The sequence below is a fragment of the Anomaloglossus baeobatrachus genome, chromosome 2 (genome assembly GCF_048569485.1).
Source record: "Anomaloglossus baeobatrachus isolate aAnoBae1 chromosome 2, aAnoBae1.hap1, whole genome shotgun sequence".
NCBI classification, from domain to species: domain Eukaryota; kingdom Metazoa; phylum Chordata; class Amphibia; order Anura; family Aromobatidae; genus Anomaloglossus; species Anomaloglossus baeobatrachus.
The window spans coordinates 561,395,537-561,414,580 of NC_134354.1; the positions used below are offsets into that span (position 1 = coordinate 561,395,537).

The window sequence follows — 19,044 nt, forward strand, 5'->3', positions numbered from 1 at the left end:
CCATAGGGGTGTCCTCCTATTTCTAGCATGTTTGTTCCCATAGGGTATATTTTCTGCACAAGCCCTATTCAGGATGCTCATAAAAGTCTCCCATTTGCTTTGTGTACTTTTATTACTTAGTACATCATCCCAGTTTATTGCACTAAGATCATCTCTCAACCGTTTAAAATTTGCTTTCCTGAAGTTTAGTGTCCTTGTAGCCCCTCTACTATACATCTTACTAAAGAATACATGAAAACTTATTATTTTGGGATCACTATTCCCCAAGTAACCCCCAACTTGTATATTTGATATGCGGTCTGGCCTATTGGTTAGTACAAGGTCTAGTAGTGCTCCCCCTCTTGTGGGGTCCTGTACCATTTGTGAAAGGTAATTATCTTTCATTGTTATCAAAAATCTATTTCCTTTGCTGGAACTGCAAGTTTCTGTTCCCCAATTTATATCAGGATAGTTAAAGTCCCCCATAATAATTACCTCTCCGAGACTCGTTGCTTTATCAATTTGCTTTATGAGGAGATTCTCTACCTCTTCCATAATATTCGGCGTCTTATAACACACCCCTATCAGTATTTTATTATTCATTCTCCCCCCCCTTATCTCCACCCATAGGGACTCTACATTCTCAGTACCCTCACATATGTTGTCACGCAGGATGGGTTTTAAGGATGATTTTACATATAGACACACACCTCCCCCTCGCTTATTTATTACGGTCATTCCTGAATAGGCTATAACCCTGTAAATTAACAGCCCAGTCATAGCTCTCATCCAGCCATGTCTCTGATATCCCCACTATATCATAATTTTCTTCCAACAATATTAATTCTAATTCCTCCACCTTATTTGTGAGGCTTCGGGCATTAGTGTACATGCACGTTACGTATGACTCTGTACCTATATTCCTGCTTACTGTATTGACTGTCCTAACCCTTCCCCCCGTACCACCCCCAATTTCATTACTTGTGTCCTGGTCACTATCTGCACTACATTCCCCTTCTATAAAGTGAATACCCTCGCCCCCCATTCCTAGTTTAAACACTCCTCCAACCTTCTAGCCATTTTCTGCCCCAGCAGAGCTGCACCCTCCCCATTAAGATGCAGCCCATCCCTAGCATAGAATCTGTAACCAACTGAAAAGTCGGCCCAATTCTCCAGGAACCCAAAACCCTCTTTCCTACACCAATTCCTGAGCCACCTGTTAACCTCCCTGATCTCTTTATGCCTCTCTGGTGTGGCTCGTGGCACAGGTAGTATTTCCGAAAATACCACCTTTGAGATCCATGCTTTAAGCTTACAACCTAATTCCCTGAAATCATCTTTAAGGACCTTCCACCTACCTCTAACTTTGTCATTTGTGCCAATGTGTACAATGACCGCTGGGTCCTCCCCAGCTCCTCCCAGTAATCTGTCAACCCGATCAGCGATGTGCCGAACTCGAGCGCCAGGAAGACAACACACTGTTCGGCGATCCCTGTCTTTGTGACAGATTGCCCTATCTGTCCCCCTAATAATTGAGTCCCCCACTACCAGTACCTGTCTTGCCTGCCCTGCACTCCTATTCCCCCCCTTACTGGAGCAGACACTCCTCTGGCATTCAGAGGTCATGCCTTGCTGCAGCAATGCTACCCCTGTAATGACATCCCCCTCATCTGCCAAGTTTGCAAACCTATTGGGGTGTGTCAGTTCAGGACTAGCCTTCCTAGCACTTTTCCCTTTACCCCCCTTTCTAACTGTCACCCAGCTACCTACCTCACCGTCCTGCCGCTCCCTACTACGATCCTCCCCCACATCTGACCCAGCAAGCTGCTGCTCAGTGAGCAGCAGACTCCTTTCCATATTGCTATTGCATCTCAGAGTTGCCAGCTGCTCATTTAGATCCAGTATCTGGGCTTCCAAACGTGCAACTTGCGCACATCTCGAACAACAGTATGCACCCTCGAACGGCTTTTCAAGGACTGCATACATGAGACAAGATGTACACTGGATCTCATTAGCAATAGTGGAGCACATTTTCTAATGGGGATAGCACTAAACAAATGTTAAGTAATTAAACAACTAAATACAAACAATTCTGCTCACACTTACTTTTGCTCACACTTTGCTCACTCACGCTCACAATGAAGAAGACAGGCGCGGCTTTCAGAAGTCTTCCTTCCGGCTGTAACGGCCAAAACCCGGTTCTCCTTGAGCTCGCGGTGACTCTTCACTTATCCCAGAAGGCACTGGGAATATGCAAATTATCCTCGCAAGACTCCTTCCCTGGCTTTCAGAAGTCTTCCTTCCGGCTGTAACGGCCAAAACCCGGTTCTCCTTGAGCTCGTGGTGACTCTTCACTTATCCCAGAAGGCACTGGGAATGTGCAAATTATCCTCGCAAGACTCCTTCCCTGGCTTTCAGAAGTCTTCCTTCCGGCTGTAACGGCCAAAACCCGGTTCTCCTTGAGCTCGCGGTGACTCTTCACTTATCCCAGAAGGCACTGGGAATATGCAAATTATCCTCGCAAGACTCCTTCCCTGGATGTCTTAGGGACTTTTTTTTTTATACTGAAATGCATGTATCTTGTTATAAAATAACTTTAGTAATTGAGTTTCATAAAAAAATTTAAAGTCTCTCGGTTTCCTTCCACAATGCTGTCTACATAATGAATTAATTACAATTGCTCACTGATGAATTCTCAATGGGGTAACTTTTTTTTTCTGTATTTTTCAGACATCCCTCAACTCATTTTTGACCACTTCAAAGTTTAGCTTAACTCATGTCTGCTGTTGTTATAAATGAGTTCAGAGGAGCTCCGAAAAAGGGAACGTATATTTGTTCTGTCCATTCTATCCATTGAAGAAAAAAAAAAAAAGATTGCACAATTTTTTTCACTGACCAGATCGGCATGTGAACAAATTGCAAAAGGCACAATTTTTCTACAAGAATCATACGCCACTTACACATTCAAGTCTGTGGGTCCAATTTTCATAGACTGACACAATGGAGAAAGTGGAGACATTTTTGTTTTCTCTCCACCTCCGAGAAAAACTGATCCCACCCTGCTCAATGTCAGATTAGCATAATGGGACTGTTTTTCTTAGATGGATAAGAAAAGGTCGAGTGCAAATCGAAAGACAAATTAGTTACTAAGCCCTTCAGAATGAACTTACTGATGGATTCCCATCTAATTCATTCTGCAGCCAATAGTAGACAGTGAAACAAAGGCTTGTTAATGTAACCCAATTGTGAAAATGTTTTTAGCCTAAGTTTAATGCAGTAATGTAAAAAGAAGAGAAAAAAAGGCTCCCAAATGTGTCCATGTCTTTTAAAGTAGTAAATTATGTGAATGTTGGCCGGCTTTCGACCACAACAAGATTGACTGCAGGTCTTCTGTCTCACGCTCAACAGCCTTTTCTTTCCTATGAGGCTGGTGAGTCCGGACATTGCAGTCTGTATATGGACCGAGAAATGCAGACATACTTGCCTGTCACCGGTGATGCTGTTCCTGGCTCTGCTTCTGCTTCCAGGTCCGAGGTGTAGTGAATATTCAATGTGCATAATTAGTGGGGGTCAAAAGCAGGAGGCAGCAGAGCTGAAGACAGCAGCGCTGGATACAGGAGAAAATCTTTTTATTTCAAAGACACGTGTTTTCTCCGGTACGTGTCAAACTGATGTCCCACGGATCACATCTGTGCGGGATCCGTGTGACACCCATGATGCTGGATAACAAAAATGGCATGTCTCAGTGTGTACGTGCGGGCTCACAGGGTCCGTGTGAAAACACGGATGTGTGTGTAACTGCAGAGAATAACATGGGTACATGTGGCACCCGTGTTAAAAACAGATGTCACACGTACCTGAAACACGGACGTCTGAAATCGGCCTAAGACGGTGACGTGAAAATGGCGTCATCTGCTAAAAGCTGAATAAGCTTGTAATTGAGTTTAGAGATGCGAGATGGAAGACGGACAAGCAATACCAGTGTCCACAGTACTAAGCATCAGATGGAGCGACATATATAAATATAACATGAGATCGGGCGGTTGAACTTGCCTTTTTGGTGTAATTAGTATTAATACTATTCTGATTGCACATATGCTTTATTCGCAATTGTTGCTGCTTGATACTCCTAAAATTGAACGCTTTTCAGCTCATGCTGTTTTAACAATATATATTGCTCCCACAGTTGAAAAGGTTTACGTTTCTGATATTTATAGTTTTATTTACTGTCAAAATGTATGTTCTCACTAAATCTGCTTGTATAAGGCTGTTGAATGGGTTGTGTGGCTAAGTTCTTTCAGTGCAATTCCCCACCATTGCCATGTGTTGCTAGAATGTGCTTCTCCCCAGGGTCCGTCTGTTTAGATCGTATACATAAATGGTTAAATGTGGTAACATATGTCTGAGGTTTACGTATTTTCTTTAGATTGTAGATATTTTTTAACTAGCTGTTAAGTAGCTATATAATGTAGTCTTTGTATTGGCCTTAACCCCTTCCCTCCACACGCAATTTTCTTTTTTTTTTTCCTTTCCCTGATTTTTGTTTTTTTTCTCTCCCTCTTCAATGACCCATAGTCATAATATAAGGGCTTGCTTTTTTGTGACAAGTTGTAGTTTTGCTTGGCAAAATTTATTTTTACATACAATGTACTGGAAAGTGAGGAAAAAAATTGTGATGAAAAGTAAAAAAAAAAAAAAAAATAAAAAAAAAATGCAAACAATAAACTGCAATTTCACAGTTTTTTGGGGAGGGGGTTAATTTTGCAGCATTCATTCTATGGTAAAAATGTATTTGCAGCATGATTTTTCAGGTCAGTATGACTGACAATAATACAAAAATTACACAGGAGTGTGTTGTGTTTTTATTATTGTTATTGTTATTATTATTATTATTATTATTTATTATTAGCAACAAAATGTTCAGAAATTAGTGGAAAAAAAAGTATTTTATTGGTCACTATTTTCTGAGACCAGCACCTTCTTTTTTTTTTTTTTTTAAGTTTCCCTATTAATTGAGCTGTTTGAGGATTTTTTTGTTCCCAGACAGATGTTTGTAAGGGGTTGATGTGTATGTACTCTAAAACTCTTTCTATTAAACCGTTTTTGGACACATTCTGCAAAATTTAGATTTCCTAAAACTCAACTATGATGACACTTTATTACTGCCTTATATCTGTTATGAAACCAACCTGATACTCTAAGGTAGAGGTCCCCACCCTGTGGCTCGCAGGCCTGTGATGTGTGGCTCACGGCTGTCTTTCAGCTTGGTGCATTAGCACCAGGTTTAGGAAGAAGCTATGGAAGAGCAGGTCTCCAGAAGGTGACTTTTGGGAGAAGCCCCACACAGAAAAGCAGATGGGGGAGGGGGGCGGGGTAGAGTAGGATCCCCTGGATCTTTGCATACTGTCTTGGTGTGATTTCTGTGGAAAAGCTTTGGCACAGATACTAAGTAAAAGTTGCTAAAAAAAAAAAATTGCTTTTCACATTGGACTGTTAACTGAGAACAAGAATAGGTGGAACCCCTCTTGTAGTCTTCTGGTAATTAAAAAAAAAAAACCCAAAACTCGTGTTTTGTTTTTTATTATTATTATTATTATTATTATTATTATTATTATTATTATTATTATTTCACCACCAGATTGGTATTAGTAATGTATGATCCATGTGTGTAGTAAAATATTTACCGGTGGCCATTTTCTACTGTTCCTACAACGCTCTAGTCCCTCCACACTATCTTGTGGCCTCAGCTCTGACTCCTCAGAAGTCAGTCCTAATAGTCACTATCTCTTGTTAGGGTTTGCTCACATTGACTTATAGATCCAGATAGTGCTATCTTATATTTTATCAGATAGCACTCTCTCCAATGTTATAGTATGGAGCAGTGCCCGCTAGCGTTGTATTTCCCATGCTGATTCAGCATGACAAAAAAAATGTACTGTTTGCTGTTATTGGCAGCATATATCATATGGTGCACACCCATTCAAGTCATTCAGTGGGTGCAAAACATCAGACTGCACTCTAATGACATCCAAGTGCAGTTCGATATATGCCAACACAGACAGTGGAGAAAATTGAGAAATGAAGTTATCCATGTTCTCTTGACCTGTGCGACGATTCTCACATGTAAGACAATCGGAGCACAGTGAATGACACTCGGCATAAATGCTGAGCAGAATTTGAGATGAGTGTCATTTACATAATCGATCCGATTCTCTCGCATGAGAGAATCAACACTAGTGTCAACCAACCCTTAAAGAAGTTGTCCAACATAAGCTCTAAAAAATTTGTTTTAAGCTAATCTGTGCTGTATTGTCATATAAAACATCCCTACATTATTTATTTTTTGTTTCTGACTTTTGTTCCTCTTGAATGATCCCTTTCTCTGTAGACACTTTATTTACTTGCAGCTCAATCAAACATGAAATCTTCCTATGTTAAACCTCAGTCAGAGCTGTCACTGCCCGGCCTCACTGTCCAGCCCTCTGCACACTCATTGGCTGTCAGTAGTCTACCCAGCACAGACCTCTAGCAGAGGACAATATGAGCGCATATAATGTAATAATGTGCCCCATCCTTGTGCCAAAAAAAAAGACAAATCCTTCTCAGCTGTCCTTGTTCCCTCGGTAGCCTGTTTGCTTCTTACGGCCGTAGCCCCTTTGATGACAGCTGATAGTGCTTTATATCAGAGGACAGATTCCCGGGCGCTGCGCAGGGGCGAGCTCTCTATGCAGCTTCTCCAGTGATCTGCTGCTGGCCTCTGATTGGCCGGCGGCTGATCATTGTAGTAGCTGTATACAGAGCTTGGTCCTGCGCAGTGCCCAGGATCTGTCCTCTGATATAAAGCCCTGACTGCGCAGCCCTAGCACAGGCAGCGATCAGCAAAGAGGCCGCAGGCCTGTGCGCTGCAAGCAGCATCAGGGGCAGCGTCTTTGACACCACTGCACTATGGAATGTGTGGGAGGGTGCGAGGAAGGGGGGCAGGGATTACAAGCACGGTACCTGCCCAGCAAGACAGTAACATGTCGTTGGTTGTGATGCCCATCAACAAGCTCCTGCCCCTGTCAACGTGACGTCAAAGGATGCAGCAAAATCACGGCAGGAGAAGTCACATGACCGCTCTGAGGCGGGCGATAGGGGCTGACAGCAGGGCAGGTAGGTAATCGCTATCTACTTACCTGCCTCAATGTAGCCAATAGTGAAATGACCAAAAACAAAAGACGAAATAAGCCGGATAACTCCTTTAATGTGAGTCTGAGTGCATCATTATGAGTCTCACAGACTTACATTGATATATGACTTCCGGTTCCTCCACCAAATTCTGGAGTAATCCAGCCAGTCACAACTCTAGTCATTTTGTGCAGAAAGACTGGAGCCATGCCACAAACAGCATATAATGTCAAGCGGAATGTTTTTGAATACACACAGGGAACATGCATTACGGATACCTATCCAGTAGTATAAGAAAAAACAAACACTTGAGAGTTAAAGGTTGACAGAAGACACGCGTCCATCAAATTCAATGTTTACTTTATTATGTTAATCCAGAGGAAAGTAAATGACCCATGAGGCAGATGGTAATTGCCCCATATTAGTGGAAAAAAAAGTTCCGGTCATGCACACTATGAAGGCGGGTGTACACATCCTGGCTTCAAACTGAAGTAGTGCGCATGACCAAAACGCCGGGGTCATGCTCACTGAGCCGAAATCCAGCGTCGGGCGGCGATGGCAGCGGAGAGGTGAATGAGATCATCCGCTGCATATTCATTAGCATGTTAGCACGCCCACAAGTGCTTGTTAACATGCTAATGGGGCCGACTAGCCAGGGGACCTAACGCCAAGGGGACTAGTCCCCTCGCTCATTAGCATATGATAAAAGATCTTTAGAAATACTTTTTCTAAAGATCTCTTTATCTATGGCAGGGATTAGCAATATGCACTAGAACAAGGCCCCCTGGCCTTCTACCACTTCTACTAGGCATTGCTCCCACTAGCCAGTTTTCTACTCCACACTGGTGAGGGGCAAATACCCCGAAACAGCTGTCTGTGGATGGATACCATGTTTTGGTATAGGCGGTTTCCTTGACTGGAGACTGCCCTTCCCGTGGTTGCTCCTTCCTGGTGAAAGACTTGGCTAGTTTCCTGCCAGCGTTGAGAAACATGTGATGGTGTCTCCGCGGCATTCTTGTTTTAGAACAACCATATAGTCTGTGATGATATTTACCTTTTATCCTTAATTCTGTGATTGTATGAGCTTAACCTAAATATTTTTTCAGTTGCTGTGAAGCAGTGCATCTTTTAATTACCGTATTTTTCGCTTAAAAAGATGCACTTTTGTTCCCCCAAATTTTGGGGGAAAGTAGGGGGTATGTCTTATAAACCGAATATATATAATATATATATATATATATATATATATATATATATATATATATATATATATATATATATATATATATATATATATATATACAAATACACTGCAGGGTCCGCTCTTGAGCGGTGCTGGGGGCAGGTGACAGCTGCGAACGGCAGCGTTAGATCTCCTGCTCCCGCTCATATAATGTGCACACCCGCTGTCCAGCAGTGTGGTGCTGAAACTGCATCACGCTGAGGGGCTGGGGCAGCGGGGCATATTATATCTGCCTGTGCCCTCCTTTGATCGCACATGATCCCCCCCTGTGTTAGATATGGCCCCCGTTCTGCTGCCCATAGTAAAATAAAAAAAGCTTTACTCACCTCCTCCAGCGCTGATCTCGGTCTCCTGATGCTGTTGTCTGTGATAAGGCTCACAGAGATGATATCACTCTGCCGTGCTGATCACATGACCGGCAGCAAGGACCAGGAAGTGTAGGAGGCCGGAGCTCAACTGCGAGGAGGGACAGCGCTGAGAAGGTAAGGAAAGAGTGTTTTATTTTATTATGGGCAGCAGCATGGGGGCATATCTAACACAGGGGAGATGTGCCATCTATAGGGGCCATGGGCAGCTGTATGGGGGCCATATCTAACAGGGGAGATGTGCCATCTATAGGGGCCATGGGCAGCAGTATGGGGGCCATATCAAACACAGGGTAGATGTGCCATCTATAGTGGCCATGGGCAGCACACATGGGGGGCATATCTAACACAGGGGAGGTGTGCCATGTATAGGGGCCATGGGCAGCACACATGGGGGCCATATCAAACACAGGGGAGGTGTACCATCTATAGGGGCCATGGGCAGCACACATCGGGGCCATATCAAACACAGGGGAGGTGTGCCATCTATAGGGGCCATGGGCAGCACAGGGGGACGTGTCCCAGCACAAGGGGGCTATATTCAATATAAGGGGGCCATATCCAGATTAAGGGGGGCTAATTTTAGGATGGGGGCTATGAGGGATATATACCCTATATGATTTGTTAGACAGACGCTGGCATTATAAGATGGACCCCATTTAACATTAGAAAAAAAAATCTCTTTTCTTTCACCAAATTTGGGGGTGCGTCTCATAGTCAGGTGCATCTTATAAAGCGAAAAATACGGTACATATACCTCTCTGTGCCTCTTTGCTGGCTACTAAATAAAAACAGGGTTTAAAACTGTCATTCATAAAATCTGGGATAATACAATATTTATACTTTTAATGTGTCCAGCAAATAGTTGGTACTAATAAGGCCTTGTGATAATATCTCTACCTGATTGAAAGATTAACTAATTAGGCAGATTGATTTTGAAAAATCAGGAATCCCTTTGTGGGTTATCAATAGGAATATGCTTCAGTGCAGAAACCGCTAAGATGCGGTCTGATGACTTCTTTCTATGATAAAAGCACTGGTAAACCACTTGGGGAAAAGTTTAGACCTATCGAAATGTGGTATTATAATTGCCTTTTCCAATGTGAACAAGAAGGCCTTTTACTCATATGTTGTTGTATTGAGGTATGAAGTAATTCCATTTTGAAGGCTTTTGTATGAGGGGTATTTTTCTAAGTAGTGTTTTGGTTGGGATTGAGTAAGAGCCTCTTTGTCTTATCAACTTGCTTGAGATGCTACAGTAAAAGATAAGCCTATTAACCTGTTGTATAATGTACATTTTCAGTTTAGTATTGACAGAATAAAACTCCTATAGGTGTAGACCTTATATCCTTGCTAGTCTCTGACTTCTTAGATTTTAGTCTTCTGACAGTCTAGCCCCCACTTTTACTGGACAGTTGCTGTTATTGATCCTTATGGAAAAGCATCCTGTAGCTTTTGGGCACAATCTTCCTCTTTATTATACAGCTTTATAAAAAAAAAGCATGACACAACCTGTAGTAGAATAAGGCATGTAAAAAAAGTATCAAGTATTAATAAAATTGTAGAAACACATTTAAGGTGATTTAAAAAATTTGGTAAAAATGCCAAGATGCAAAGAATGTAAGGAAGCAATGAAATGCCCATCTGCTCATATCCACTGCTGCTGTAATGCTTCCATTCTGGTGGTTCAGAATCGTCCTACCTTGATGACATGTCAGACGTATGCATATGACTGATACAGCCAATCACTGGTTTCATCTGTCTCATGTTGATTGTACTACCATCAATGCGGAGGACAGAGATTGGTTTCAGCAGTCATGTGCATTTTGTTCAACACATCATCACTGCAGGACAGCTCACATAGACTGACTGGCTGAGCAGAGCGGCAGGCTGTGGTGACAAGATAGTTCCCAGGGGAGTATAATATATCTAGTTATTTTAAGTATGTCTTGCTATGAGACAGTTTTTCAAAATCCGTGCATGTAGTTAATTAGGCAAACCTAAACATACTTTTTAATCATTTAATAGTGCTTTTCGTAATGGCAGGTGATACAACTGTAGATTTTTTTTTTTTTTTTTTCCAAAACTTTTTATTAATTTTCCAATTTTTTATAAACATAACAAGATATTCAAGGTTACGCAAGGAAAAACATTTGTCTGACAATATGTGACATAATAGGGTGCAATGCCCCAACTTGATATTTTAAACTGATTATCTGATTGATATGGTCTCTATTAAACCAAGGCAAAAGTACTAAGAAATAACAGACGCGATACAAGTCAATTAGAGTCATTAAGCCCCTAAGCCAACCCCGAATGCTTCCAAATTTTCTGGCACGTCTTGTGGCTACCTTAGCGTCTCGTCTCCCTTTCCTCCGGAACCCACACCTCCGTGATTTTCAATTTACCCAGTTTGTCCTGGATATCATTCAGAAGGTACCATTCCGATTGTATAAAAGGTGTCATCAGATTATTTATTTCTCCCTGAGTAAATTGACTTTCAATGAAATTTCTCCATTTCCCAAAGAACTTGGGTGTCAACCTGTCTTTGTCCGTTTCCGCTTCCACTTTCTCCAGCCTCAATAAATTATGTAATTCCCCGATGACCTCTTTTATGGATGGTCCCTCCCTTTGTATCCAATGCTTTAATATGGACCGTTTGGCTATCATGGCTATGTCATGTACTATTGTATATTTCTTCTTTCCCGGCATGTCCGATCCCCCTCTTACTCCTCCCTCAAAGGAATGGAAAATCCACACCATTAGCTCTAGATTTCCAGAAATTCCCCATGTTGCCTGGACAAATAATCTAACTTGATTCCAGAACCTGTGAATTTCCTTACACTCCCATAGTCCATGTAGCATATCTGTTTTTTCTCTTTGACATTTAGGACACCGCATATCTCTTCCCGGAATGTTGAAGCCCATAATAGCCCTGTGTAAAATTCTAAATTGGGTGTCTCTCCATCTCTCATTGGTAACATGTTTCCGCATCTGTACCCATCCCTTCAATATATCCTCTACAACTTCCTGCCCTTTCAATTGTTTCCCCCACGCTGTTAGAGTACGGCTATCCTCCCCAGATATAAGCATTCCCCGAAATGTTCGGTAAATTTTGGAAACATTTACACTTGCTACATCACTTTCCATAAGCTCATCAATCAAACTCTTATTCAATTCCTTTCCAAGCTCCCCCAAATCTACAAATACTCCATGCTTCAGTTGTTCATACTGGATGATATGTGAGCTATTAAGTTCATACTTGTCAAGCACTTCCCGTCCTGTCAGCCACCTTCTCTCCTCCACATTCATGACATCCTTCATTCTCTCGACGCCCTTCTCTTTCCATCTAGTAAATAGCTTATTTTCCCGTCCCATGGGAAAGTTCGGAGATGCCCAGGGATTTAAGTACTTAGATACTTTCCATGACAGTCCCAATTTTTTTCTTACCAGTTTCCATGTTAGCATAGTGTCTCGGAATAAGATTGAGTTCCTTATATGCCCATCCGCCCTGGACAATGGGGAGTGTAAAATGGACGCCAAATCCCACGGTGATGCATACTTGGCTTCCATGCCATAGTCTGAGTGCCTGCTTGTTCCTCTCAACCAATCAAACACATGTCTCATTATACACACCAGGTTATAACCCCGAACATCCGGGAAACTAAGACCTCCTTCCTCCGTTGACTTCATCAATGTTCGTAACTTTATTCTAGGTTTCCTTCCCCGCCATATAAAATCCGCATACGCTGAGTTGAGCCTATTTACGTCCCTCAGTTTTAGCAATATCGGGATCGTCTGGAATGGGTACAACAGTCTAGGAAAGCTCATCATTTTTATCAGGTGGCACCTTGCCAGTAGTGGTAGAGGCAGACCCTTCCAACCCTTTAGTTGTGCTATAATTTTCCTAATTAGTGGGCCATAATTCATCTCGTAAATTGATTCCACCGTTCTTCCTATATGAATTCCCAGATATTTAAGTGATGTCTGTGCTATAGGAATGCCACATATACAACCATCCCTTACATTCCCCCCTTTTAGGAACAGGATCTCACACTTTTTTTTTATTCAATTTGAATCCTGAGACTAATCCAAATTTTTCAATTAGGGCTAGAGTCTGTGGCAAATCCACGCTAGGGTCCCCCATATATAGTATGACATCATCGGCAAAAAGTGCTGTCTTTATTTCAGTTCCCCTTACCTTAATCCCTTTAAAACTATTCGGGCCCTGCAATATTCTTGACAATGGTTCAATGGCCAAGTCGAATAGGAGGGGAGATAGCGGGCAGCCTTGTCTTGTTCCCTTCATCAAAGGGAACACGTCTGATAAAAAACCTGGAGTGTGTACCCTAGCTCCCGAGTTAGCGTAAAGATTCCTAATGTAAAGCCTCATTTTGCCTACAATCCCTGTGGCCTCTAGTACTTTGTCCAGCCAGCTCCAATTTACATTGTCAAACGCTTTTTCTGCGTCGAGTGTAACTAGAGCGGGTCTTGCCCCCCTCTCTGGCTGTTCCAATCTCACCGCATCCACCACTAGTATTGTCTTCCGGATATTAGTGACAGCATTTCTCCCTTTAATAAACCCTACCTGATGCTCTGTAATGATCCCTGGAAGAATCATGGCCAATCTATTAGCCATAATCTTAGATATTATTTTTAAATCCTGGTTTATAAGTGATATGGGTCTATAACTAGAGGGATCATCCAGGTCTTTAGTTCCCTTAGGGAGTAATTTGATATATGCTACGTTTGAATTTTTAGGAATTTCCTCTCCTTCCAAAAATGCATTAAATACCGCAGTTAAATCTGGCGAGATCAGATCCCTCATAGCCTTATAAAACTCGCTGTTAAAACCGTCGGGGCCTGGTGCCTTGTTGGTGTTAAGCTCCCCGATTGTTCTAGTCACCTCCTCAACTGTGATATCTGCATTTAGGTCACTCAGATCTTCCTCTGTTACGCTAGGCAAGTGCGCTTGTCTTAACCACTCTGCCTCGTCAGTCATGTCATTGTTTCCTGGCCCATATAGTTTTCTATAAAAATGTCCCAGCAATTTATTAATTTCCTTAGGATCTGTGGTCACCTCCCCCCCCTTTCTTTTTAGTTTGGAAATCACTGTCATTTTCCTGCTACCCCTTGCCAAATTTGCCAGCATCCTCCCCGCCTTGTTGCCAAATCTATGTAGCTCTGCTTCCCTGTGCGACCAAAATAATTGTTCCTTTTTTTTTGCCCATTCGTCGAACCCCCTTTTTGCCTCCAACCATCTGTCTTTCGTCGTGGGAGATCTATTAGCCAAATACTTTGTGTATGCTACCCGCACTGCTTCACTCTGGGCATTATAATTCTCATTGGTCTTCCTTTTGATCATGGCCGCATATCCAATCAGGCGACCCCTCAAGACCGCTTTTGCCGTTTCCCAGTATAGCACTGGGTTCCCTTTGTGTTCCTTGTTTTCCTCTGTGAATTCTCCCCACCACTCTCGTAATACCCTGTGGAAATTATCTTGTCTGAGAAGAAATGATGGAAATCTCCATATGATATCTGTACCTCTCTTGAACTGCTCTCTGATACCCAATCTCAACGGACTATGATCAGATATCACCATGTTTTCTATCACACATTCTTGTGCCCGATTAACTAGGCCTTGAGAAATCCAAAATTGATCAATACGCGACCAGCTATCATGAGGATGCGAGAAGTGTGTATATTCTCTATCATGCGGGTGAGCTAATCTCCAGATGTCCTTCAAACCCACGTCTTCTAATGTCACATCCCTATGGTCCGGCCTTCTGTCCACATCCCCTGTCCTCTCCTTCCCCCTCCTCCTGTCTTCAGCTGAGTCTGGAACTGTGTTAAAATCACCTCCTACTATGATGTTGGTCTCCCCATCTGCTAGTATGCTGGCCTTTATGCCATCATGAAATATGCTCTGTTGGGAGTTTGGACCGTAAACATTATAGATACTTAATTTACCCGCTGGACTAATGATTGTTAAATGCTGCCACCGTCCCTGGTCGTCTGCCTCGTGTGTCACTACTTCATGGCTGAGCTGTTTATGTATTAGAATCATTGTCCCCGCTATCCTACCTTGTGCCTCTGCCCCATATACAGTACCCACCCAGTATTTCTTCATGCGGAAAAAGTCCTCCTTCCTCAAATGCGTTTCCTGTAATAATGCAATATCTGTTTTTAGTCTTTTCAGATGTCTTAGTATCATTGCTCGTTTGTTAGGAGATCTCAAGCCTTTCACATTCCATGTAGTTATTTGTACCATATTTGCCTTTGTATTTTGCTCTTACTACTTCCTCCCCTGTGGGCCCTGAACTCACAAGAGACGAGACAATTATTACCAGGTATAGAATTTGCCCCCCAGGCTTGATATATCTTTTCCCCACCTTGTATGTATAACAAATATAACAATAAACAAGTAACTGTAGAACACGTTTTCCCTTCTGGGAAATTTTTGGCTCTTTTCGCCATGCTGATGACTTCCCCTTTTCCTAGCCAAACTGTTGAGCTCCCTAGTCACCCCCCTTAGAGTATACGTTCTAGCCCCGGATTCACATGAGTCACATGAACAAGCCTTAAATAATGGCAAAAATAGTACAGTATGACAAAAACTCTATAAGGACTTCAAGTCCAACTTAGCTCTATTTTCTGGTGGTCATCCCCGCACTCAGAGCAGACAGATCCACTTCATTTACGCCTGGAAGTCGTTCCTGGACAAAGGCGAGTGAAAGTAAGAATGAAAGTGAATCTGGAAGTGGAACTGAAAGTAAGCGTGAGACTGAATATGCGAGAGAAAAAGAGTGAGACAGAGCGCGTGAGGTACTGAAAGTGAGCGTGAGACTGAAAATGAAACTGAGTATGAGAGTGAGTGTGAAACTGAAAGTAAGCGTGAAACTGAAAATGAGACTGAATATGTGAGGGAGGGAGAAAAAAAAAAAAGTGTGAGAGTGAGTGTGAGAGTGTGAGACTGAACGTTAGGAGTAAGACTGAAAGTGAAACTGATAGCAAGCGTGAAAGCAAAACTGAACATGAGAGAGTGAAATCAAGAGAGTGAGAGAGTGCGAGAACAGGACCAGCAATATCTAGTTCAGTTCAGTTATCATGAACCATTTCCAACAGTTAGTCTCTGTGTTCCGAGCGAGGATTATTTTGTTGTTTTGGGTTCAATCTCCTTTCCTCTCTACTCTCCACCCGCGATTGCTCCTCAAAGCTTCTCGAGTCTTTCCCTGGGCCTCTTGGAGATCCTCCTCTGCTGGTCCCTTCTCCATTGTTTCCTCTTTTTTGTCCATCAGCCTGATTCTTATCTTGTTCTGCCATGAGAGTAAGCTCTGCTTCTTTAAAGTCTTTGTAATATGCAAACGAGCCATTAAGATTTCTGACTTTCAGTGTGGCAGGGTATAGCAGTTGGCACTTGACTTTTTTGTTATACAGGAATGAACATACTTTGCTGAATTCTTTTCTCTTTCTGGAGACTTCTGCTGAATAATCGCCGAAAATTAGCAGTCTGTTGCCTTGGTAATGCAATGGTCGCTGTCTGTCTCTAAAGGCCCTCAGTATTTCCTCTTTATGTTTATAATCAAGATATTTGACTATCACTTGTCTAGCCCTCAGCGGGGCTTTCTTGTTTGGGTTTGGATCCTCTCCCCTATTCGCTTCTTGTTGTCTCAGTGGTCCCACTCTGTGCGCTCTTTCCACTCTGAATTTAGCCTTAATGCCCAGGGCCTGAGGTAACTCCTGTTCACATATGTTATCCAACTGTCCCAAAGATACCGATTCTGGCAGCCCCACAATGCGCAGATTATTTCGCCTCGATCGGTTCTCTAAGTCTTCCGCTTTATCTCTCAAATAATCGTTAGATTTCACTAGAGCTGCTATTTGCTCTTGCATAGCCATTATTTTCTCCTCTGAGTCAGATATTCTCTGCTCTGTTTCTGCCAGTCTAGATGCATGTCCACTAATCTGCTTTTGCATAGCTGCTAGGGATGTTTGTATGGCTGTTTCCATGGCCACTTTAATCTCTTTTGATAGCTGTGATGTCACTTCGGCAGCCAATTTTTTATAATCAACATTGAGCTCTTGTGCATGCTTGTCTTGGCCTGCAGGTGGTGCTGGTTTCTTAGTTCTCTTATTCTGAGCTGGGGATTTTCCACCCTCCCCCATTTGTTTACAGTATTTAGATAATGGTGTGGCCGGCAGTTTCTTGTTTGCTTTAGAAGGAATGTTACTGTTTCTGACATGCAGCTTCTGCTGGCATTTATCATGATTAGACACCTTATATTGCATGTCTAAGTGATCAGTCCGGTCTCCTGCGTCTCTGAGCCCTCTTTGCTTGCTGCACTCCTCCTCCTCCTCTCTTTCTTGTTCCTCCATGTCCCCTTCCTCTATCCATTGTGTTTCTCCCTCTGCAATCCCCTGCAGCGATTTCTCTCCTGCTCCATCCTCCCCCGACCCCCCGCTCTCATCTCCTTCACTTCTCCCTCTCCTGGCTTCCATTACCACATCTTGCACTGGGGACTCTGGCTCCTCCTCCATCAGGCTTGTTGGTGCCATGACAGTCTCCTCTTCTCCCCGCCGGCAGTCAGGATCTCCACTCCTGCAGGTCCCCTCACCACCACCAGCACTCCTCAGTAAGTACCGCTCCATAGCTGTGTGCTTCCTGCTACCAGACGTGCTGCTCTCTGCTCGCTCACTTGCCCGGGTATGCTGTTTATCGTCGGTTTCTCAGAGGGGTGTCGGGAGCTTCTCCTCTATGCTGCCTCCTCAGCCAGGACCGGAACAGGAAGTCCACAACTGTAGATTTTTAAAAAGCATAATGTAATAGTCAAAAGTTTATAAATAGGTGATTATACTTTTTTTCTTAATGTGTTTTTCCTTTACCACATTTAGGGATGGCTTTAGGTTTTCAACACAAGAGGCAGTGTCAAGCTTTGGAGATGATCGCCTGCTAATAGAAAAATTCATTGACAACCCACGGCATATAGAAATCCAAGTAAGTTTTTATACTAGCTATCAAGGATTGACCACCATAACTTTCTTAAGTTGGCTTTGTAAAAGTTTTTGACCCTCAAATGAGAAGTGCTCACACTATAAGCCTGGGGTCTCAAACTCGGCTGGGTGTATGGGCCGCACAGAGGAAAAAAATAATCTGGGTGGCCGCATTCTTTGCAGGACAAAGTGGCATTTTTATTGGTACCATATTATTTTACACACCTTTGGATTACTGGTTTTGAACATTTTTCACTTGTTTATTATAACAAACATGCACGTTCTTTGTTTCAATATAAAAAAACAAAAACAAACCTTTTTGATGGTAAAAAAATGTCATTCCTTATTTTTAACTTTTCTTTTTTTTTTAACATTTTATCCCTTTCTTGTAACTAATAGTGTTACAATTAGCACCATATAGTAATTTTGGCCATCATCTTTTAGTAATGTTCCCCTTCTTGTTGTAATGTGCCCATCCTTGTTCCCTTGTAGTATTGTGCCCCATCCTACAGTAATGTGCCCATCCTTGTCCCCTTCCTATAGTAATGTTCCCCATCTTTGTCCCCATCTTGTAGTAATGTGCCTCATCTTTGTCCCTATCCTATAATAATGTCCCTAGTCTTGTCCCCATCCTATAGTAATGTTCTCATTTTATAGTAATGTCCCCTTCTTATAGTAATGTCCCCAGCCTTGTCCCCATCCTGTAGTAATATGTCCATCCTTGTCCCCATCCTATAGTAATGTCCCCATCCTGTAGTAATGCTTCCATTCTTGTCCCCATCTTATAGTAATGTTCCCCATCCTTGTCCCCTTGTAGTAATGTCCCTATCCTGTAGTACTGTGTCCATCCTATAGTAATGTCCCCATTCTACAGTAATGTGGCCACCTTGTCCCCATCCTATAGTAATGTCCCCATCCTATAGTATTGTGTCCATCCATGTCCCCATCCTATAGTAATGTGCCCACCTTGTCCCCATCCTATAGTAATATCCCCATTCTATAGTAATGTCCCCATCCTCTAGTAATGTGGCCATCCTTGTCCCCATCCTATAGTAATGTCCCCATCCTATAGTAATGTTTCCATCCTTGTCCCCATCTTATAGTAATGTTCCCCATCTTTGTCCCCTTGTAGTAATGTCCCTATCCTGTAGTACTATGCCCATCCTATAGTAATGTTCCCATTCTATATTAAAGAGCCTATCCTATAGTAATGTCCCCATCCCATAGTAATGAGCCCACCTTGTCCCTATCCTATAGTAATGTGCCCATCCTGTAGTATTGTGTCCCATCACTGTCTCC

The 19,044-nt window shown here is 42.6% G+C and overlaps 1 protein-coding gene and 1 long non-coding RNA gene across 2 annotated transcripts in view; one reads left to right on the plus strand and one right to left on the minus strand.

The window, feature by feature from the left end:
* PCCA (propionyl-CoA carboxylase subunit alpha) overlaps positions 1 to 19,044 on the plus strand; it is a 926,251-nt gene that overhangs the window by 352,698 nt on the left and 554,509 nt on the right. The window contains exon 10 of the mRNA XM_075336705.1: positions 17,647 to 17,749. Within this exon, the coding sequence (XP_075192820.1) occupies positions 17,647 to 17,749 (103 nt within the window). The remainder of the gene's footprint in view (positions 1 to 17,646; positions 17,750 to 19,044) is intronic.
* The window catches only part of LOC142291851 (uncharacterized), a 62,298-nt gene that overhangs the window by 36,791 nt on the left and 6,463 nt on the right, over positions 1 to 19,044 (minus strand). The window lies entirely within an intron of this gene.